This window comes from Leopardus geoffroyi, chromosome A2 (assembly GCF_018350155.1).
Source record: "Leopardus geoffroyi isolate Oge1 chromosome A2, O.geoffroyi_Oge1_pat1.0, whole genome shotgun sequence".
Classification (NCBI taxonomy): Eukaryota; Metazoa; Chordata; class Mammalia; order Carnivora; family Felidae; genus Leopardus; species Leopardus geoffroyi.
Window position 1 is genome coordinate 9,998,829 of NC_059331.1, and position 22,528 is coordinate 10,021,356.

The 22,528-nt window shown below is 58.1% G+C and overlaps 2 protein-coding genes across 4 annotated transcripts; both read right to left on the reverse strand.

Annotated features, from left to right (window-relative positions):
* Nucleotides 1-563: 563 nt before the first annotated feature.
* On the reverse strand, nucleotides 564-4,108 carry SAMD1 (sterile alpha motif domain containing 1). The gene is made up of 6 exons (XM_045492238.1): nucleotides 4,012-4,108; nucleotides 2,539-3,647; nucleotides 1,807-2,101; nucleotides 1,619-1,715; nucleotides 1,409-1,520; nucleotides 564-1,308 (listed from the first exon to the last, which is right to left on the reverse strand). The coding sequence occupies exons 2-6, from the start codon at nucleotides 3,490-3,492 to the stop codon at nucleotides 1,150-1,152; spliced, it is 1,617 nt and encodes a 538-aa protein (XP_045348194.1). The 5' UTR covers nucleotides 3,493-3,647; nucleotides 4,012-4,108; the 3' UTR covers nucleotides 564-1,149.
* Nucleotides 4,109-4,774: 666 nt separating this feature from the next.
* On the reverse strand, nucleotides 4,775-21,944 carry PRKACA (protein kinase cAMP-activated catalytic subunit alpha). Of its 3 annotated transcripts, none has more exons than XM_045492240.1 (10): nucleotides 21,684-21,944; nucleotides 13,683-13,744; nucleotides 13,066-13,194; nucleotides 11,007-11,105; nucleotides 9,978-10,060; nucleotides 9,051-9,177; nucleotides 8,855-8,950; nucleotides 8,645-8,767; nucleotides 6,795-6,959; nucleotides 4,775-6,370 (listed from the first exon to the last, which is right to left on the reverse strand). In XM_045492240.1, the coding sequence occupies exons 1-10, from the start codon at nucleotides 21,727-21,729 to the stop codon at nucleotides 6,245-6,247; spliced, it is 1,056 nt and encodes a 351-aa protein (XP_045348196.1). In that variant the 5' UTR covers nucleotides 21,730-21,944; the 3' UTR covers nucleotides 4,775-6,244. The 3 variants fall into 3 exon arrangements, with proteins under 3 accessions (XP_045348196.1, XP_045348197.1, XP_045348195.1); XM_045492241.1 differs by lacking the exon at nucleotides 21,684-21,944 and adding an exon at nucleotides 18,266-18,302; XM_045492239.1 differs by lacking the exon at nucleotides 21,684-21,944 and adding an exon at nucleotides 16,388-16,537.
* Nucleotides 21,945-22,528: the final 584 nt, after the last annotated feature.

The window sequence follows — 22,528 nt, forward strand, 5'->3', positions numbered from 1 at the left end:
AGCCTGGAGACCCTACCGTGGGCCCAAGACAGACCCCTGCCCCCAATAGTTATAGACTGGATTCTTGGTGGCTTGCAAAGGCTGACTACATACGGCTATAAAGCTAAATACACTAATTACATTTTAAAAGACTCTGGGTAAAGAACTCAGACAGGTGTCTGACCCCACCCTGTGTGACCCTGAGCAAGCATCTTTGCTGTGCTGAGCCAGTTGCCTCTTCTGGAAAGTGGGTTTTTATGAGCTCTCTGCCTCACTGGGCTGGGGAGAGAACAACCGAGAAAATGCTCATAAAGCCTAGTTAACTGCTGGTCACTCAACAAGTATTTGAGCACCTACTGTGTGCCAGGGCACTGTTCTGAGCATGGGGAGAGGATGGCACCTGATCTCCTGGAGCACCTCGTGTTCTAGCTGGCTGTGAGGCAGGCCCGTGAACTACCTGGCTTGCTCCTCCAACAACTCTGTGTTAACCTAGACTCTCCCCGGAGGGGGCCCCCCCCCCCCCCCCCCCCCCGTTTGCTCTTCACCCCCCTCCCCCACTCCATTCATGAAGTGAACTCCCGGCATTTTTTTTTTTTTAAAACTTTATTTAAAAAACCTTCGGTGCAATATTAAAAAGCAATACGGCCAGCTGGAGCGACAACCAACAGAAAGAAAGAGGATTAGGGAAGACCCAGGGACCCCACCCCGGCTATTCCCAGGGGCTGGAGGCCAGGGGCAGACCAGGATGGGGCGTGGGTGGTGGGGGAGAGAGGAAAGGCCACCCACCAAAATGAACAGGCAGAACAAAACATTTATATAGGAAACATCTGGCTGAACTGAAGAGGACCTAGGGGAGATGGGAAGCCCCCATTTTTTTTTTTTTTTTTCAAAAATGTCCTAGACTTGGGGGGTGGGGGGAGGTTGGCTTCCTGGGGTGAAATGAGCAGGCCCTGTTCTCACCCCACACTCCTCTATCATGGAGTACAGGATGTGCTGGGGGCCAAATGTATGTATGCTGGGGAAACACAGGGAAGAGAGGAGTAGGGAGGAACACCCCCTCACTGGAATCTGTTAGGAGGGCTGAGAGTGTCCCCATCCAGCTCCTGGACTCTGGGGGTTTCGGGTGAGATGGGGGCTGGAATGGGTTGGGGCAGGGGAGAGGCTGGGTGCTCAGCCTAGAAAGCCATCGGGGTCGTCATCCTCAAAGTGGCCTTGCTGCAGCACCTTGATGTGGTGCTCGTAGATTTTCAGGGCTGGGCCCAGGCGGATGGACAGGCCAGTCAGCACATCTGTGCGCTGCATGAGCAGCAAAGACTTGCCATCGATTTCCTGGGTGGGACAGACAGACAGAGTCAGAGCAGATCCCCCTTTCCCCCCCACCACTGAGGCTCTGGGACAGAGAGGGGTACATTGAGGGCTGGGAACTCACCTGCTCTTGGAAAGCTGTTGCCTGCTCGGGGAAGCCTGCCTCAGTGAAGTACTCGACCACGTCCATCACCGTCCACTCCACAGGGTCGGCCGGCTTCTCTTTGCGCCCAGAACTGTGGCAGAACAAGGGGAACCAGTGAGTAGCGATACTCCTCTGGTTCTATTACACGTCGGTAGGCAACACGCCCATGGCTCAAATACCCCAACTTACGGACAGCCAAAGGGGGTCCCATCAGCCCCAGGGAGGGCTGGTTTTCCTGGGGGCAAAGGCACAGGGGACGGGGAGTCTGGCCCAGTGGCAGCAGAGGCTGGGAAAGAAAAAGCATATGCCTGTGGCTTTGTCTTGGGGCTCAGTTCCTCCCCATCAGGCAACCTTCCCCAACTCAGAGAGATCCTTACCTGATCCCCCTTCCTTATTCATGGCTGCCATGGAGAACACTTGGCGGGTACCACTGCCTGGTGCTGGCCCCCGGCCCTCATCCTGGCCCTGGAGGGGTCCACAGGGTGTCCACTCCTTGACCCTCTCCTTGGCACTCTGAGGGCCTCGCTCGCCATTAAGCTGGTGGTGCTGGGCACCTGCTGGACGGTCACCCTCCGGCACTTCGGATCCCTCTGACACATCATCTTCATCATCTTCATCTTCATCATCTTCTTCCTCTTCTTCCTTCTCAAGCACCCGCTCTTCTCCACCTCTCTGGTGCCAGGGAGAGAAGCAGGAAAAGGTTAGTGGCTGTTCTGGCCTTTCGCCCAGTCCCTGTGATCCAGGATCGAGTGGTGTGCTTACCACCCACCTTTAATATCAACACGGACTAACTTTTACGCATTCAGTCCGTGCCACGCTCTGTGTTAATAAAGCCCTTAGTAGCCAAATCTCACTAAACTCGCTCAACAACCTCAAGGGGTCGCTACTGCTATTAAGTCGCGTTGTACAAGCAGAGGAAACTGAGGCTCGGGAAGATTAAGTCACTTGCCAAGGTCACCACGGGCCGAACCCGCAGGGAAGACGCGAAAAGCCAAGGCCGCCCGCCACCCGGTTCCTCCCGGGACTCGCGCCCCACCACCAACTTCGCCCGCACCTGCCTACAGCGCGGCACCCACCCCCCCACCCCGCCCTTTCCCCGGCGCGCTCACCTTGCTCCGCGACGCGCGGGCGCTGGCGGCCGGCGGCGCCCGTCCGGGCCTGTCCCCGCGGGGCAGTGCGAGCGCTCCGAGGCGGGTGCGCTCCAGGCGGCCCCGCGCTGCCGCCTCTTCCTCCAGCAACCCCTGCACGCGGCCGCGGGTCAGGCGACCGCCGGCGCCGCCGCTGCCCCCGAGGTAGCGCACGACTTCCCGCAGGCTCACGGGCCGCGCCGGGCCGCCGGCCCGCGCCGCGCCCCCCTCCGGCGGCTGCTGTGGCTGCGGCGGCGGCGGCTGCTGCTGCTGTGGCGGCGCCGGCGGCTGTGGCGGCGGCGGCAGCGGCGGCTCCCGGGCGGCGACGGCGGGCGGGGGGGCGCGGCGCGGGCCGGCCGGGGGCGCCACTGCCGGAGGAGCGGCAGGCGCGGGCGGCGGCGCGGCCAGGGGCGCGGCCCGCTGCGCGCGGGGGCCCGGCTGCGCGGGGCCGGGCGAGGGGGGCGCTGTGGCGGCGGCAGCGGCGGCCGCGCGGGGCGCCCGGGCCGGGGCGGCGGCGGCGACGGGCGCGGGCGGTGGCGGCGGGGCGGGCGTGGGCGGCGGCGCGGCGGCGGCGGCGGCTGGGCCCCCGCGGGGGGCGCGCGGCGGGGCCGGCGGGGTGGCTCCGCGCCGGGGCGGCTGGACGCGCGCCGCGTTGCGGTACGAGATGCTCCCCTTGTAGCTGACCCGGAGCACGGCGCGCTGCTGGATCAGTTTCTCGAGCTCGGCGCGCGTGCGCTCCGGCTCCGGGCCGTGCCGCCGCCGCACCATCCGGCAGATGCGCTCCAGGTCCGGCCGCGCCTTGCGCGAGCGCAGCGAGTCGATGGTGTCCAGGATCCACTCTTGGTAGTGCGGGGAAGCGGCGGACGACGAGGCAGCGGCCGCCGTGGTGGCGGCCGCCGCCGTCTCCGGCGGGGGTAGGGCCGGGGGCCCCGCCATGCCTCCCGCCCGGCCCGGCTGCACCGTGCGCGCTGCCTCCCTCCCAGCGCGGCGCCCCCCTCTCCGGCTCCCCTCCCTCCGCCGCTGCCCGCCTCCTCCGCCTCCCCCCCCGGGGGGCGCAGCGCCTCGGCGGAGCGGCGGCGGCGCTGCTGTTTCTTTGCAAAAAAAAAAAAAAAAAAAAAAAAGCGAGAGAGAGGGAGCGAGAGAGAGAAAAAACAGTGAGAGAGAAAGAAAAGAGAGAAAAAAATATGCACACACTCACTCACTCGCACGCACGCACACACAGACCCGCTTCTGCTGGGCGCGCGCGGGGCCGGGGATGCGAGGAGGGAGGAGGGGAGCGCGGCGCGGCCGGCCCCTCCCCGCCGCCGCCGCCGCCGCACGCGCGCCCTGCGCCCGGGACACTCCGGCCCCCCTTCCTTCCCTCCCTCCCTCCTCCCCGCCGCCCGCCTTCCTCCCTCCCACCCCCACGCGCCCGCTTTTAAGGTGGAGCTCGGGCCCCCCGCCCGCCCCCTTTACCCTGCGCTCTCGCTCACTCAGGCTCGCTCCGGCCCCCCCTTACAACTCCCGCGCGCTTTTTAAGGAGGCGCCGTGGAGTTGGCGCCGGGGCGGGGGCGGGGGAAAGCGGCGGGCGGGGGAGGGGGAGGGGAGCGCCGGGGGGAGGGGAGAGGGGGCGGGCGGGGCGGGCGGGCGGCGCTCGGCCGCCCTCCAGCCATTGGGCGCGGGACCCAGACGTCCCCGGCGCCCAGCCCCCCTCTCCACGCCTCCCCGGCGCGCTCCGCTCTCGGGACCGCACTTACCGGGAACTCGCCGCCCGCGGGCCGGGCCGCTGCGCTTGCCGGGCGCCGCGGGGACCCTCGGACTGTCGCCGCCCCCGCGCCCCAACGGCGCGCTTGTCCCCGCGCTCCGCGCCGAGGATGCGGGGAGGGGGGCGCGCACCGTCTCCCCCACCCCTTACCCCCCCCCTTGCCGGGGCCGCCTCCGCCGCCGCTCGGCCTCCCGGCGCGCCGGCCCCAGCGTCTCCCTAGAGCGCCCTCTCGGCCGGGGGCTGGACGCCGAGGGGGCGCGCCACAGATTCGGGAACCCCGAATCCAGGGTCAAAGGGCAATTTGGCGCCCCCCTCTCCTGCAGGGCGGGGTAGTGGCGGAATTCCGGCTAAACCCGGTTTTACAAAGACTCCAGGCCAGGTCCTGATCAGCCTGGACGTTGGGGTCCGAAATGGTCTTTCCAAACCCCTGGGGGTGTGTGGGTGGGTGACCGAAGTCGGGAACACCAGCGACACTTTTTTTTTAAACAAAACTTTATTGGTAATAGTTTTCAAATATGTTTACAACAGCACACTGTTCAAGAGGAAGTCGCGTCCTTCGCAGCACACAGGTTGAATCGCCCCCGCGCCCACCCGGGGCCCCACCCTAGGCCTGAGAGCTCCTCCTGGTTGGGGAGAAGTTATGAGAGACAGATATGGGGATGAATGGGGTGGTTCCCCAGGGGCTCCCCACTTTTCTGTTGAGAGAGAAAAAAGCACAAATGGGGGGGGGGAGGAGTGATGGACAGCTGACAGCTACGCAGAGGAGGAGCGCCCAGGTTGGGGGGAGGGGGGGCGGAGGCTGCTAGGTGAATAAAACCGGCAGCCGCTCCCCAGCAACCCTGGCCTTGAACCCTGGGCCACAAGAGGGAGGAGGGCTTTGCCTTCTTTTGCTGGGGTTGCCTTCCCAACTGAGCTGAGAGGAGGCTGGGCATTAAAATCTAGCTGAGAATAAAATTCAGGAGTTTGGGGCGATTGCTGGTGGGAGGAAAGACCCTGGGGTTGGGGCTCCCCTTCTATCTTTTTGGGGGGCAACTCCTCTTTGGCAGGGAGAGGGGCAGCTGCTTTGTCTCGGTCCCGAAGCCCAAGGGTGAAGAAAGGTCTGTTGGGGCAGAAGGGGATAGGGGCTTCCTAAAGGGGCTGAGACCCTTCCAGGGGCTTGGCAGGGGACCCCCCCCAAGGTGGGGGGAGTGGGCAGAGGAGCAGAGGAGATTAGCAGCTTGGGGCGGAGGTTTGAACCCCAGCTCCTTCCTTTACAAATTCAGTCTGCTTCTCAGCCTAGTTAAAATGGATTTGGGAAGTGGGGGGCATGGAAGGGGTAAGGGTAGAGGAAGGAGGGAGGGAGGCACTGGTGGAACTTAAATAAGAGTATACAAATTTTTTTTTTTTTTTTTTTTTAAATTCTAGCAAGCAGCCCACTGAACAGGTCACTAAAATCTCTCCTCTCCAGTCACCATTGCTCTGAAGAGAAGGCTGGCCTTTCCTTCATTAGTTGGCGATGCCTGTGGTTTGGGGGAATGGGGATGGAGTTAAGTTTGGGCCTCTCTTTGCACACCCTGTCCCTGAATACACCAGCAAGACGTGGTCTGACTGGAACTCAGAAACTCATTTAAAACAGGCAGAAGTAGGCTGGTTGGGGGCGGCGGGGGGGGGGGGGGCTTTAGGGGAGGAGGAAGGCAAAAGCAGTTGGGTCTGGGGGTGGGAGCAGGAGGGTGAGGGAATGAGGGGGAGCAGCTGGTGTTTCCATCCCTCCATGTATCTGGGCTTCCTGCTCCCCCCTACCCTGGAGGGTGGGGTGGGGGTGAAATTAGATGCAAGGAACTCTGGGGCCCTCTGGCTGTTCAATCCAACCCTCCCACCCACCCCCCACCAAAAAAAAAAAAAAAAAAAAAAAAAAGAAGAAGAAAGAAAGAAAGAAAGAAAACCCATGGGGGCATAGGCACACCCCTAAAACTCAGTAAACTCCTTGCCACACTTCTCATTGATGGAGACTCGGATCTCTTCCTCCTCATAGTCGTCGAAATTACTCGTGTCCCCAGGGCCTTTAAACTTTGGTATGAAGGGAGCTTCCACCTGGAGAGGGGTTAAGAACCACCCAGACCTCAGTAGTCAACATAATCATCCTTATAACAATAAATGTGAATGGCCTAACATTTATGAGATGACTTACTCTGACCCAGGCCTGAGCTTAGCATCAGGCTGTGAATTCACCTTAATAACCTAAGAATCTCATTATAGCCAACTCACCAGAGGGGCATCTCCTGCCCAAGGTCACAGAGTGGCCAAATGACCCCACAATCCCATTTCTAGACCCCCACTGCTCTAAGGTGCCTCAGCTAGGTTGACTCAGAGCCTGCGGCCTATTTCCAAATGCCACTTCCCTTTCCATCTCTCCACTGGCAGCCCTCTCTGGCTTATAGCCTCCTCCCAAAACCCTCAGTGCACTGGGGGGGGGGAGGAGGGGGGAGCACATGGCACGGGGAAGGAGGCGGCCCACCTTCCTCTGGTAGATGGCGATCCAGTCAGTTGTGGCAAACCATTTGTGGTTCTTGATATCGTTGACTCCATTCTTGAGGTTCCCAAAGCGTTTGGTGAGGTCCACCTGCAGTAGGTTCCGCAGCAGATCCTTCAGGTCGGAGCTGAAGTGGGATGGGAACCGCACCTGGAGAGAGGGGGTTAACACAGGGTGGGCAAGTTGTCTGGAGTTTGGGGAGCCTGGGTTGCCTTTGCTGCCTCATAGACCTACCTGGTGGAGGGCTGCCAATTTGAGTGCACTTCAGAATCTCATTAAAACCTGGTTGGGCCCACTGGAGTTTGATTCCGGAGGTCTGAGTGGGGCCTGAGAACCCATGTACCTAGCCAGTTCGTCAGCCATGCTGATACTGCTGGAGAGGGGGCCGCTTTGAGAACTGCTGCTCTAAGGTAAATGCTATGGTGCTTCCCATTTTAGAGAAGAGGAAACAGGCTCAGAGGGGTTAAATAGCCTGCCTAAGGTCACACAGAGGAGTGGGACGGGGGTGTTTAATCTTGGGTCTGTTGGGAGTCCAGAACATGCATTCTTAGCTACTGCTTCCTCAGGCAGCTCTACTGGTGTCTGGGGATTTCTGAAATATTCATGGTTAGGAGAGGAACAATTGTTTTTCTGATTCCCCCTCTCTCCACTGACTGACTCTTCTCTTTAAGGTCCAGTTTAACTTTCCCAGAAACTTTCCCAAACCCTGGGAGCCCAAACTTTGCAAGTAGTCACTGGATTTACAGCTACAAGAAGTGACTTTCAGCAATGCTCTATATTTTACATGCTGTGTGACCTTGGCCACGGCCCTTAACCTCTCTGGGCCTGCGCCTGCCTTTCTGGCATGGGGCAGATATCCCAGAGTTGCATGAGGGAGATAATACTGCCGAGGGTGCGTGGGAACTGTAAAATGCTACAAAGAAGGGAGTTACGCTCATCTTCTCTTCCCCCTCAGAACTGTCCGTGGTTTTTTTTCTTTTTCTACTTTGGGCCATTTTCCCTGCAATTTCTGTTCTGCCTGGGGGCAGACACCTCGTCTTCCCCTTTTTAGTGACCCCACCTTGCAGCTGAGAAGTGTCTGGTCCCCCCATTCTCATATGAGTAAGAGGAGGTTCAGAGGGTGAAGGCACTTGCCCCAGGCTGAGCTGTTCCCACTAATTCCTGGGCTAGGTGGAAGGATGGCTGGGTCCCCGCAGCAAGGTAGTGAGCTGAGGGCAGAGGTGGGGTTCCCAACCTATCTCGAGACCTGGGGGCCTAGGATGATGCCGTGGTGTGGTCCCAGGCCAGACATTTCCCCTCTCCAAGCCTGAGCTCCATCACTCTTTCAAAGTGCTGGGGTAGAGCTGAGGGGGTGCATCGTGGGGCAGTGAGCATGTTATCACCACACCCTGTAACAGTTCTGTCCCCCCTACCTGCACCCTGAGAGTTAGGAAGTCTGCATTTGGGAGGGGAGGCATGGGCCACATACCCTAGGTGATCCCTGCAAGGTCTGGAGGGGCACCTGCGAACTGCACATGGTCTCTTTTCTACTGTGAAAAGTCAGGCTCGGTGGGGCGACTGGAGGCGAGCTGAGCCTCCTGTTGGGCTGGAGAGGTGTTCAGGTGAGGCTTGGGATTTTGGAAGCCCTTGAAGTTTCAGCAGTGTGGGTCCAGGATTAGATGGGGAGGTTGTGTGAGGTGCTCGCCTGTTAAGGTGGCTGGTGCACCCAGCTTCATTGCTTGGCCTAACTCAATGAACTTCCAGATGGTTCTGACAATAAGCAGGGCTCCACGGTGAGCAGAACTGGTGGGGGAAGGGTCTGTCTGGGGGCTTAGCCACCGTTATCTAGGCCTCACCTTCCCAGAGACAATCTTCTCATAGATCTGGATGGGCTGGTCAGCGAAGAAAGGCGGGTAGCCAGCGGCCATCTCGTAGATGAGAACCCCTAGGGCCCACCAGTCCACGGCCTTGTTGTAGCCCTAGAGTGAGAAGGGATACAGGGTGAGGGGAGGAGGGCAGGGAGGGGGTGGGCCTCAGGGCAGTGGGGTGGGCGGGGCGGTGCCTACTTTGCTCAGGATGATCTCCGGGGCCAGGTACTCAGGGGTCCCGCATAAGGTCCAGGTGCGGCCTTTTACACGCTTGGCAAAACCGAAGTCTGTCACCTGCGGGCACGAGAACGGGCTGTTGGCCAGGAAGGAGGGAGGGTGGGTCCAGCCCTCGGCCGCCTGGGCCTGCCCCTTGCCCGCCCGGCCTGGTGGGCACCTGAATGTAGCCCTGCTGGTCAATGAGGAGGTTCTCCGGCTTCAGGTCCCGGTAGATGAGGTCAAGTGAGTGCAGGTACTCGAAGGTCAGGACGATCTGGGCCGCATAAAAGCGCGCGTGAGGTTCACTGATGGGGACAATCGGGGAGGGGACGGTGAGTGCCGGTGGCCACATCTGGCACGACCTGCCTACCTCCAAATGGTCTAGCAGCTGGGCCTACAGGGCCACCTCCGGCCCAGCTATTGAAAATCTGTAAGCAGGGCAGACTCTTTCGTGTGTGGCCCCACACGGGAAAGAGCCTGGATGTCCGTCGACAGAGCAACAGAATCAGACTGTGGTAGATTCGTACAATGGAATTGTACCCAACACCACCGCCAGGATGGACGATGAATATACTCAACAACACGGCTAGATGTCAAAATGATCACGGGAAGCAGAAGAAAGGAACCAAGAAAATATGAACTGTGTGATTCCATTTATAACACGGCCAAACTCAGACCGAACACACTCATGGTGTTTGAAACCAGAAAGGATTTGCCAAGCAAAGGATTCGAGGGAATTTTCTAGGGTGGTGGAAATGCTCTATATGGTATTTCGGGTGGCGGTTTCACGGCGTATGTAACTGTCAACACTCACGGAGCAGAACACTGAACACCTGTGCCTTCTGTTGTATGCAAAGTGCGTTTCTATATACATAAGGAAAACAATAGCGTACATTTTAAAACTGCCAACTTAAATGGTGACAGCTAGAGTCACCATGTTTATTTTGTTTTGTGGTGGTTGAGAAATCACAGATTCCTTGGCTCACCGGGAACAAGTACCCAGACAGACCCCGAGAGCCCACTTCACGTCCCCAGGACAGCTTGGTCACGCAACGACACCCATGGACACACCCGGGCCCATGATGGCAGGGGCTGGCCAGCTCACCTGAACCTTCCAATCCGCCGCAGGTGTGAGAACATCTCCCCGCCAGGCACGTACTCCATGACCATGTATAAGTTCGAGTTGTCCTATGGGAAGCAGCAGCTGATCAGGGCCCCGCTCCCTAAGCCTAAGGCCCCATTTGAAGGCCTGGTGCCCTTACGTGGCAGGTGTTCCAAAATAAAGCGACAACGACAATCCTGGCTCCCATGAGAAGTCTGCTCTGAGCGCCAGGCACTGTATTTCCTGAGCGACCCGTCTCGCTTCCTTCTGCTCATGAAGATGAAGGGGGCAGTTCTGATCTTGCTTATAGGGGGTGAAAGTGAGCACCGGCGGGTGGGGTGTAAGGGACCGGCCAGCAGGCCTGGGCTGGAGAGAGGACCCCATGGTGGCTCATGTCTGAGACTGTCTTGACCAAAGCCTGAGATGACAATTTTGCTTTCAATCACGCATGGGGCCCTTGTGACTGCCTGGGTCTTAGGCCTTGAATGGCTTTTCCCAGATCTTGCAGTCACAGCTTAGGACAGCATCCAAAATAGCTCAGGCAGGGTGCTCACATTGTGCTCGGAACAGTCACGGCAACCCCTTCAGATGGGGGCCGTTATGATCCCCATTTTATAGATGGGGAAACCGAGGCTCAGGGCAGTGAAGTCCCTCACCAGCGCCAAATAGCCTGGGAAGTGCAGAGAGCTAGGATTTGAATCCAGGCTGCGTGGCACAGCCTGTGCCTATAGCCGTGTGCCAGGTGCTTGCTGTAAAAGGCAGAGGCGGTTTGCAGGGATGGCATCCAGGTTGGGCGACTTGCCCAAGGTTCTCAAGCTAGAAGCTAGTGTGCCCAGGAGTTGAACATGGGTCTCCCAGAGTCTCAGGCTGACTCCTGCCCCCTAGCATCCCTCTGGGGCTCTCCTTCCTTCCTGTCAGTGGGCCTGCCTCCTTGGGCAGCCACTGCTTGTCCTTGGCCCCCGTCCCAGCTCTGGGAGCCCAGAGGCTGTACCAGCCAGCAGTGGCCCTCGCCACTGGGTGTGGGGACCCCACCTTGAAGGAGAACTCGAGTTTGACGAGGAACGGAAAGTTGACCGCTTGCAGGATGCGCTTTTCGTTCAGGGTGTGCTCAATCTGTTTCAGCTTCACCACCTGCAGGGGTGGGAAGGGAGGGCGAAGAGAATGGTGTGTGAGAGGGTCCTCCTCTTCCCCGATGCCTGGAAGTAGAGGTGCCCGGGCTGGGCTAGTTCCTTTGAGTGCTTATGGTCTGTGGAGCCTTGGGCTGAATGCTGGGGACACCCAGAAGGCAGAGGCTGCCTGTCCCTGCATGGCATGCGGTTCAGGGCAAGAACATGTGAGTCACCAGGCCTCACGGCCCAGAGGTGTCAGAGCCGTGCTGGGGGAAGCTCGGGGCCTCTGGATGCCCAGATAAGGTGTCTAGTAAAGTCAGGGGGAGGGGGAAGTCAGAGAAGGCTTCCTGGAGGAAGGGGCAGCTAAGCTGAAACTGAAAAGACAAGCAAGAGTAATGCCTACGAGGTGGGTTGTTTAGAAATACCCTTCCTGCATCCAGGGCACCCTCCACACAGCCACTCAAACCCCAGGCTAATTCCTCCTCAACCCTCAGCTGTCCCCAGCAGGTGCCTCACACATAGAAACAAGAGCCCTGAGGGGTATGCACTGTGAACATGCCATTTTGGAAGATCCAGATGCAGAGAAGGGAAGTGATTTGCCCAAGGTCACTTGCAGCTAGTCAGTATCAGGCCCGCATGTCGTGTGCAGGCAGGCTGGCCCCTCAGTCAGCTCTCATCTGCTGTGTAGGGCTTTTTCTGCTTTGCTCATAGCTATATCCTGTGGGTCCATACCTGTGCTGCCCAGTATAATCCACGCTAGCCAGGTATGGCTGCTGAGCACTTAGAACCAGGCTAGTTGACTGGGGAACTGAGTTTTAAGGTTCTAGGGGTGCCTGGGTGGCTCAGTCGGGTAAGCGTCTGACGTCGGCTCAGGTCATGATCTCGAGGTTTGTGAGTTCGAGCCCCACATTGGGCTCTGGGCTGACAGCCTGGAGCCTGGAGCCTGCTTTGGATTCTGTGTCTCCCTCCCTCTCTCCCACTTCCCTGCTCACACTGTTTCTCTCTCTCACTCAAAAATAAACATTAAAAAATTTTTTTAAAAATTTAAAAATGTTAAGGTTCTAAAATGAAAATATAAAAACACTTAATGCAGTTACTCATTGCAACACCTGGGCTGTGTGTGAATGTGCTTTTCCAACTTCTCTGCTTTCTCTGGTTTTTCTAGGGAAAAGTTAACATCGGAACAGAGCTGTAAGGGTAAAACACATGCTGGATTTTGAACACTTGACACAGAAAAAAAGAATATAAAATGTCTCATTAATGATATTTTTTACACTGGTTACAGACATTGAAATCATAATATCATAGATATACTGGCTTAATTAAAGCACGTCGTTGAAATTAATTCTACCTGTTTCTTTTTACTATTTATTTATTTATTTATTTATTTATTTATTTATTTATTTATTTATTTTTTCAGGGAGTGCGTGTGCAAGCGGGGGAGGGTCAGAGAGGGAGACAGAGGATCCCAGAGAGCCCAATGCGGGGCTCCAACTCATGAACCGTGAGATCGTGACCTGAGCTGAAGTCAGATGCTTAACCGACTGAGCCACCCGGGTGCCCCTCTTCTTACTTTTTAAGTGGGGTTTCTGGCAAATTTAAAACTATACATGGCTTATAGTACACTTCTGTTGGACGGTGGTGCTCTAGAGCAGCTCCTGGCATCACGTAGGGTCTCAAAAATATTTCTAGAGATGAGGTCTGTGTGAATAAAACACTTTTCCCAGGGAGACTTTTGGCTGCCTTGATACAGGCTGGGTGTCTGAACCCGTGTCCCCTGCCTGGATTCTCATCAGCGGCTGGTGTGGGGGGAAGCTTCGTGGAGGCAGTAAGGGCCCTTCTGGCCCTTGAGTCTGGCACGTCACGAAGGCTCAGGAAACAGTCGGTGAACAGATAGTTAGGAAGACCAGCCAGTCAGTGGGAACAGCCCGAACGAAGGCCTGGTGGGTGGGATGGCGGCCTCCTGGCGGGGCTGGGCTTACCTTCTGTTTGTCGAGGATCTTCATGGCAAAGTGGTTCCCGGTCTCCTTGTGCTTTACCAGCATCACCCGCCCAAAGGAGCCCGTGCCGAGGGTCTTGATTCGTTCAAACTGATCCAAATGGGCTGTATTCTGTGGGCAGAGAAGTTGGGAGGGTCAGGGACCCCCCCACCCAAGTGGCCTGCAAGGTCAAGGTCTGGGGCATCCTCTCTGCCACCAGCAGAGGGGGCCCTGGGGGGTGGGTGGCATGTGATGGGGGTGAGGACAGGGGGCGGAAAAACAAGATGGCGAAGACACATTCCTTAAGGCTGGTGGCAGGGGCCAGATCCGGCCCTGGCCTGGGGCCCAGGAACTGCTGGCAGCTGCGTGGGGGGGGGGGGGGGGTCGGGGGGGGGGGCAGGGGCCACCAGGTGGACGGGGGTGGTGGGGTGGGGGAGCCTGGCAGTGGGTGATTGGGTGCCTCCACCCAGGAGCCCCCACAGGCATCTAGGGAGCAAATGGGGGCAGGTCTGGAGCCCTCCACATGGCCCTAAAAATCCTTGCCATGTTATGGGGACACAGCCGGAGGATGGGGGGGCCATCGGCTTACTCCTTCCAGGGCTCTGCTTCAGGGGGCTTACCTGAGCAGGATTTTCCCATTTTTTAAGAAAATCTTCTTTGGCTTTGGCTAAGAACTCTTTCACTGAAAGGAAAAGAGAGAGAGTTAGATAGAGACTCTAACTCGTCAGGGTGGGCCTAGGCTATTCCTGGGGAGATGCCCATTTGTGCAAAGTGGGGTGCAGCTGTCTCAACCCAGAGACCGACCCTTTCCCAGTAGCTTCAAGTGCCCTGCTTGAGCTGGAGAATAGCTCTGGGGGGCCCTGATTTGGGCTGGGGTCTGGGACCCCTTTACTCAGGGAAGTGGGATCCAACCTCAACTTTGTCCCAAATGGGGTACAAGGTGACTTGGGGGTTACTCTTAGGGGTACCGAGAGCTGTGCCCAGGCCAGCCCACCCCCACTCGCCCCAGTTCTGACCGACATTCCATGGCCAGGGCCGACGGCAGCCAAGATATTTATAGCCTGGGGATTTGGCTGCTCCTCTAGCCCCTTCTCTGGGGAGGCCGGGCCTTAGGTGGAGGCCTCCGGGGCTCGGGTAGCAGGCGCCTTGGGGGGCTCAGCTGTTGCCTTGGCCCCCAGCTGGCCCCAGTCCTGCCTTTGCCAGTCCAGGGGCCCTTCCTTGCTGCGGAGCTGGTTCAAGGGGAGCCTTACCCAATACCCACACCCATGGGCCCTTCAGCACCCCAAGGCGAATATCACCATCCGGCTAATGTTGAAGGCCTCCTGGATCTGCTGCTTTGTCTCCACTATCTCATTTGGCTTACCTACCAACTTTCCTTTTATCCATTCTTCCCATTTAACACCCTAGGAAACCGAGGCTTGAAAATAGGCATTCTCATCAAGGCTGAGAAGGAGCCCAGCAAAGCACTTAAGGGCCAGGACTCTGGGACAAGATCAAGTTCAAATCCCAGCCTGGTCTCTGATGAGCTGTGCAACCTTAGACAAGACCTTACCTCTCTGGGCCTCAGTTTTTCTCATCTGTAAAATAGGGACAATAATAGTAATGACACGACCAGGGGTTTTAAGGACTGAATGACCTAATCTTGGCAAAGGGGGTTGGATAGTGGCTGGTATGGGGTTTAGTGCCATATAAATGGCAACTATCATTTTGCTTTTAAGTATTTTCAAAAATTGAAGTATGGGGCATCTGGGTGGCTCAGCTGGTTAAATATCTGACTCCGGCTCAGGTCATGACCTCACGGTTCATGAGTTGGAGCCCAGCATCGGGCTCTGTGCTGACAGTTTAGAGCCTGGAGCCTGTTTCGGATTCTGTGTCTCCCCCTGTCTCTCTGCCCCTCCCCCACTCATGCTCTGTCTCTCTCTCAAAAAAAAAAACATTAAAAAAAATTGAGGTATAAAACACAGAGGGTGCATTGCCTGTTCAGACTTTAAGTGTACAGTCTGATGAATTCTTTTTTTATTAACAAAATTTTTTTTTTTAATGTTTATTTATGAGAGAGAGAGACAGAGTGCGAGCAGGGGCAGAGAGAGAGGGAGGCACAGAATCCGAAGTAGGCTCCGGGCTCCGAGCTGTCAGCACAGAGCCTAACGTGGGGCTCCAACCCACGAACTGTGAGATCATGACCTGAGCCGAAGTCGGACGCTCAACCGACTAAGCCACCCAGGCGCCCCTAGTCTGATGGATTCTTACAGTACAGGCCTGTCCTTGTAACCACCAGCTGGGGCCAGGCTCGCTGCTGTTCAGGACCCTTCCTGTGTGCCAGTGCTGGGCTGAATGCTTTCTATGCTTGATTCCTGCCCTAATGGGTCAGACCTGCTACCACTCTCAATGCACTTGTTAAGACTGACCAGGCCTGAGGTTGCCTGCTGGACCTCACTGCCCACAAGTTTAACCCTGGTGGCAGTTCAGCAGGGTGGCCCACAGACAGAGTGGTCTTCCGCCCCCTGCTGTTCTTGTGGCGACTGCCACCCAAGGGGTCCTGCACATGTGCACTCTGGCCTTGCCTGTCATCTGCCCGGACTACGCATACACCATGCCAGGAATCCCACACAGCCTCATGGGTGGCCACCACTCCCACTGTCCCCAAGAACCCCTCAGAGTTTAGAGACAAGGGCCTTCCACTGGGCTACAAGGGCGGCAGATGGAGAGACTGTTGGCTAGGAAAGTCCTAAAGTGAGTGACTGGGCAGACAGGGGGCAGTCAAGGAATGGCCAGGAGTTCTAGGCCGGTACTTGGCTGGGCCACCAACATCCTGAGACCTGGGGGCTGCACCAAATCCAATGCTTTCACTAGCAGGATCTTTTTTGACACACAGCACCCTCCTTGGCAACCTCCAAACATATGCCCTGAATTCTCGATGAAGGTTGGGGGAGAGGGTACCCTCTCAGGATTTTACCTCTGCCGACCCAAGAGAACAAAGAAAGGGGTGTGGAAAGAATCCAGGAGGATGCCCGGTCCTGCTTCCCTCTTTGCTCTCGGCCATCCCTGAGAACTGCCATATTCTGCTTTTTCCTGTCTCAGTGGGCCTGCGCTTCTGGCTGTCCGCTGGTACCCCACTGAGGGGCTCCATGGGTGCCTTGGTCCTAGTACAGCTCTTCTCTGGACTCTCAAAGGATAAGAGGGCCAAGACTGTGTCCCTTCTGGTGCCATTGGCTTGCCAGATTTGGGCACAGTGGTGGGGGAGGGGGGACAGTGCCAGAAGGACTGGACAGATAAAGAGGGATCATGATGGGAGGGAACCCCAGCCTGGAGTCCCCATACTCACCTCTGCTTCCTACCTCTTCCAGCAGAGGGTGCAATGGGAAGGGTGGAGAGGGATAGAGTGAGCTGGGACCCATCTGCCCCTGGCCAGGGGGGCTCAGGGTGCTGGCCGCGCCTTAGGTGCCCAGAAGGCGTGGTGCAGGTAGCCCAGGAAACGGACAGTCAGGTGGGCCCAGAGGAGCAGCTGTAGCCACAGCTGGAAGGTCGTCTCCGAGTCACTGCCCTGGCCACTGCCTGACCCCGTATCCATCCCAGGCTGCCCTGGGCTCTCCCTGGAATCTTCCCTCTGCAGGGAAACCAGGAATACGCAGAGCCTCTGAGCTGGCTTCCTCTGGAGGGCCTCGGGGGACCGGGGAGGAGGAGCTGGTTGCCAGGGAAGCATTTAAAGGTACCTGCTCCTGGCCGGCCAAGGTTTGCAAAGGCCCTCCTTGGCAGAAGGCAGTGGGAAGATTCTCCTGAGGGTGTCCCTTCTGGCTGGCCTGGCTGCCCCAGGGGTGGAGTGCTAAAGCTAACTTCCTGTTCCAGAGACTTCACTGCTCCCAAGATGCCAGGTCCTGACTTCCTCAGTGGGTGCTGAACTACCCAGAGGATGGCACCGGATGTGCCCAGGGCAGTGCCCACTGGGCAGAGGGGAAGGAGTTAAGGTTCAGGCCCAGGCAGCAGCAAGGGGCTCCCTGGGGGCCAAAGAGGCCCCAGAGCCCAGTTAATTAGCTGAAAGAGCCGCTGGAGAGAAAGGCGGGGGGGGGGGGGGGAATGGCCAAGGGCTACCCTAGCTCCTTCCCCAAGTCCTTTTTGAACCTGGAGCCTCCAGATCCTGGTACCCCAAGAGAAAAGTGGGTACATCTGGATTCGTCCTGCTTCTATGTAGGGGCAGAGAGGGGACCGATATCGCAGGATGTCCTTGGCCTCTGTCAAACCTTGCCCTGAGCTTGGCTCTGCTTTCAGCCACGAAAGTCCAACCGGAAACGAAAGGCTAAACCTAGGGGTGGGGGAGGGGGAGGCAGCCTTGACCATCTTCCTCCTTCTTTCCAGATCCCCAAAAAAGTGGAGGGTCAGTGGCAGCTTCCCTGAAAGTGCCCAGCACCCCTGGCCCCTGCTGACAACAGGAAGTGGCAGAGAAGGGAAACCCAGCCAGCTCCTGGCTTATGAAACCACCCCACTGCTATGTCTCCTATGGGGGATGGGGGGTGGCTGCCAGCCTCCACTCTGGTCTGGATTCGATTTGGGCTAACAGACAGAACCCCAGACACCCTTCAAAAAGCCAGGGCCACAGCATGAGGAGGAAGCCCAGCCTCAGACCCCCCTCAGCAGATAGCAATCTCAGCACACTTTGCCCTCTGAAACCTGTTTGTCCTGGGAATTCTGGGACAAGGATGCCCAGCCTGGGCTGGGGCCCCTACTTTGGGCTGGCTGATTCCTCTAATCTAGCTTGGATCCCCTGCTCTGGGCTAGACCCCGACAATGGACTGGACCAACTCCCATTCTGAACTAGATCCCTATTGTGGACTGGATCACCCCCAGTCGGATGGACCCCCATTCTGTACTCAACCATCATCCATTAAGACCCGGACTCCACCACTGAATTGAACCAACACCCATTCTGAGCTTAACCCAACACTGGGCTGGACCACTCTACTGCCTCAGTCTGAGCTGGACTCCTACTCTGGGTGGACCATCTCCCCTTGTCTGAACTACCCACACCTCTGGTCTTCCCCAGGCCCCCAAGGCCAGGGTTGTTAGTAAGGGAGGGGTTTCCAGGGCCAGCCAGGGGTCCACAGACTCTTCCTTGCCACCTGTTTCCTAAACCCCACTGCAGCCCTTCCCTGGCTTGAGGGGCAGACAGTGCCTGGGAAGTTGCTATGGCAACAGGGCTCATCCTCACCATAGTTGGGGTTGGAAGCCATCATTCAGTCTTCCTCTCAGGGCACCAAGACTACGGTGGCTGGGAAGGCTCATGAGACCTGCTGTACCAGCTTGGTTACCCATCCCCAATGCCCTATCTATAAGGGGGAGACAGGGAGTTTGGGGGGTGGTGGCAGGAAGAGAAACCTAACTTAGGGACCAATGGGTGCAGGGGAGGGACAGATAGGACCCTCCAGCTTCTGTAGGCCTTCCTGGCTGAGGAAAAAGCTGCCTTGACAGGACCCTCTTGGGCACCCGTACAACTGCTGGTGCACAGGTGTTTGCCTCTCAGACAGACTTCTGAAGGATGTTACAGGGCCCCAATTCTTCCCAGCCAGGGACCTCTTGGGGACACTTCTCAGAGAGCCTGGATTTGCTTGTCCCTGGGACCTGGAGGGGTATCTGGGGGCTCCCTCTCACCAGCCCTGCCCCTTCTCCTGTGGGCCAGCTCCCAGGGGTGCCTACGGCCAGTGCCAGCCAAGGCCTGAGCTCCACTTGGCCGCCTGTCCCTGGGCCTCTTGGGACCACTGCCTTCTCTCAGTTCTCCAGCTTGCTCAGACCCCTGGGCTTGGTCTTCTTCTACACTCTCTTAGCATCTTACTCAGGCCCCTGCCAATGGCTTTGGCATCTTTGTGTACAGATCTCCCCTGCCCCATCCCAGGGCTTGTTCTAGATCCCTGCCCTCCTGGGAGGAAGCTGACACTGTCCTGCCCTGCCGTGGAGACAGCAGCACGGGGGCTGCAGGATGCCTAAGTGGTGCCTACTGTGGCTTGGGCATTTTCCTTCCCCAGGTCAGGCTGGCAGCTGACAGATGAAATTCAGGTGCCCCCTGCAGGCTGGCCTGGCTACTGCCCCCGCCCCCGCCGGCACCCCACCATAGTTACGCGAGGGCAAATTTTGTCTAATTCCATCCTTTTGGAATCAGAGCCTCGGAGCAAAAAGGGGCTTCCTCTCTCACCTTATTTCCTTCTCTGAGAGCCCCTGCAAGTCTCTGGAAGGAAGTACAGCTTGCGGCATTTCCCAAAGTGTGCCCAGGGTCCCATTGGTAGGGCATAAAATCGTTTTAGAGATGTTTCGTTTTTCCAGTTACGTTATGTTTTAATGTGTATCACAGAGACTAGGACTGGCACAGCGGTCTCATGATTTCATTTATATGATTGCCTAGGACAGATCAAAGTTTGCATCTGAATGAAAGTGGCTCAAAACTTCATTATTTTCAATTAAGAAAATATAAGCGAAGAGAGTAAAAATCAGGGAGGCACCTTGAGAATATCTGGGTTGGGAAATTCTGGGGTCCAGGAAGCTGGCTGCTAAGTGGATCTGGATGTGAATCCTGCCTCTTTGACATCATCAGTGTCAAACTCGGCGTGTTTGGAAAATTCAGAAAAAACTACTATAAAAATCACTCGAGCGGACAGATCTATGGAGACCATTTAGCCTGGCACATCCTAGATGCCCAACAAATAGGAGCTCTATTTCATTGTGACAGTCCACTCCTGGGTGTCTAGCCCACGCTCTGGGAGAATTAGCGGTTCCTTCCAGAGCCTCTGATCTTTTTCTCGGGGCGGGGGAGATACTTTTCCCTGGGTGGCTTCCTGCCCCACACTGCATGTGTTTGATACGCCTTGAAAGTTTTCCAGGACTATGTCATCTCCCCAACTTTCAACTGAGCTACTGCAATATATCGCTTGCCTGCCTCTACCTTCTACCTCCCAGCCAGCCTCACCTGCTGGGGGCCCAGCCCCTCCCCCTCTGCCTAGTCCCCTCCGAGCTCATGCCCAGACCTTTTTTGGTCACTACCCACCTGCTCTTCTGTCATCAAGCGCTCAGCTACAGGCACTTGCCTCCCTGTCCCCCGCCCATTGGTGACATGTCAGGCCTTCTCATGGCTGCTTGGTGATTCTGAGTTCTGCCATTTGAATCCGCGTGGAAATAAAGTTCCCTGGGTTTCATGCCTGGATCCTTCTGGGAGGGGGTATTCAAAGGACTCAAATGCAGGGGTCTGAGACCGGAAATTGGGAAGGGTGTATTTGGACATGGCCTCTCTTTTCAGCTCTATTTTCTGGGTAACTGGAAGGGGACCCTAGCTAAGCTCCAGCTATAGGTCTGGAGTGATGACATTTTAAGAGTTGGAGGAACTGAGGAAGGGGCTTGAGGCCATTTCTGAAGGCATTTCCAGAATGCAGACAAAATACATACAGAATCTGGGACAAAAAGGCCAACATAATTTGGGGGCTGAGGGGGAAACAGACTTCTCTCTGGCTGAGCCCCGGGAATGATCAGAATCTATTTGTCCCTTGGTAAAGCAAGTCATTAGATATCACTCACTACTTTCCCCACTGTCAAGCCTCAAGTCCCCTTTCTCACCATCCCAGCTCAAGCTGAATGAGCCCTGCTAAACCCAGGCACTTCATATCCCACTTTTCATCCTGAGCCAGGAGCGGGTGAAGAAGTCCTGGGAACTGGGTGAATGACAGCGCCTCACTTGTGAAACAACCATTTATTTAGGGGCACTCCAAGAAGTCTAGAGCTCACGGCACACCAGGAGATAGGAAGGGGCTTTGCTGCTGCCCCCCTACCCCCAACCCAGGAAAGAAGATGCAATGACTCCCAGCAAGATGGGCCCAACTTGGCTTTGGAAGCACTGAAGCAGTTCTCTAGGTTCACAAACAGTCTGCTACCCCAGCAAGGGACAGACGTTTGCTTGGAGGAGGGAACACAAGCAGAGAGGCAGAGTGACAGGATGAGAGAGGGGCAGAGGGACCCAGAAAGATCCTGTCCCCCATGCCAAGTGACACACAAGGGAAAAACAATGCTGGAGGTGGCTCTGGGAAATGCTTAAGGGGGGCAGAGTGGGTTTGGAGGGGGGCTGTGATAAGGTGAAAAGGGGAAGGGCAGGAGAAAGATGGCGGGGGCTGGAGGGGGGAGGGGTGTGGTCAATAAGTGGCCAAGGTCCCTGCGGGGTGGAGGCAGACCCCACAGCACTCCCAAACTGGTAGAAGCCTTGGTCAGGGTCTGGTAGTGGGTCCCATCAGTGGGAGAGGTGAGTGAGGAAGTGGGGGGATTAGAATCTGGGAAGAGGGGCCTGGAAAGGAGGGGGTGGGGTGGTGACAGGGCCCCATGTGGGGCCCCAGCGGTCATACGTGCCTTGGTTGGCAGTGACAGCTGGGTGGGGGGGCACAGTCTTTGCGGTGGGGGGTGGACTTTGGCAAAGAGGCCCCTTCGGGGGTCTTCTGCGGGCTCTGGGCCCCAACCTTGGACAGGCAGGGAGAAGGGGTGCTGGGGGATGAGCAGAGAGAAATGGGGGGGGGCGTAGGAGGAGGGGCCAGGCGGTGATGGACGGGGGGGGGGGGCTGGCAGCGCGAGGCCGGGATCGGGGTCATGGCCCGGGCACTCACCGCTCTCCTGCTCGCTGCCCTTCTTGGCGGCTGCGGCGTTGCCCATCGCGGCGACGGCGGCCGGGGCCGGTCCCGGAGCTGCGGCGCGGCGGGTGCTGGCGGCGGCCGGCGGCCCCGGAGCGCGCTGGGCGGCGGCGGCGGCCCCTCGGGTTGGCTGCGCTGGCTGCGGCGCCGCGACCCCCGCCCAGCCCCTGCTTCCCGCGTCTCTCCGCGCCCGCCCGCCCGGGAACCTCAGCCCAAGTCCGCTGCTGCTGTCCGTGACGCCCCCGCAGCCCTCCGCTCATTGGCCTAGGCCGCCCTGAGTGACGGCGCCGCGCCGCTGCCCATTGGCCCTACACGACCCTCCCGAGCCTCCATAGGCCCTCGGCTCCGTGACGCGCTCCGCGGACGCCCCACCACTCGCGAGCTTGCGAGGCCTCAGCTGGGCGGGCCGGCGCATCTGATTGGCTAAGATTCCCGACAGGGCCCTTGGCCAGCCCACCGAGGCCGCCAATTGGCGGAGGCGAGCCGTCCGGCAAGCCTCCCGCAGAACGTTCAGTGTCAATCCCGGGGTGAGAGGGCGGGGCGGAGATGCAGCCTACTGCCCGGGCCGGCCGGGCGGGGCGGCAGAGGCTGGCGGGCAGCCGCGCCGCGCTCGAGACCCAGGAGGCGGTCCAGGCGAGCGCCCGCCTGGCCTCGTACACGCCGCAGTCCCCCGCCTCCGCTCAGTGCGGCAGCGGCCGCCGGCCAGCCGAGGTTGGCGCCAGGGCCTCCCCCCACCCTCCCGGCGCAGCCTCTGTCCACCTGCCAGCGGGGGAGGGGTGCGGCGGGCGCCTCGGGTCAGAGGTCGCCCGGCCGCAGGCAGT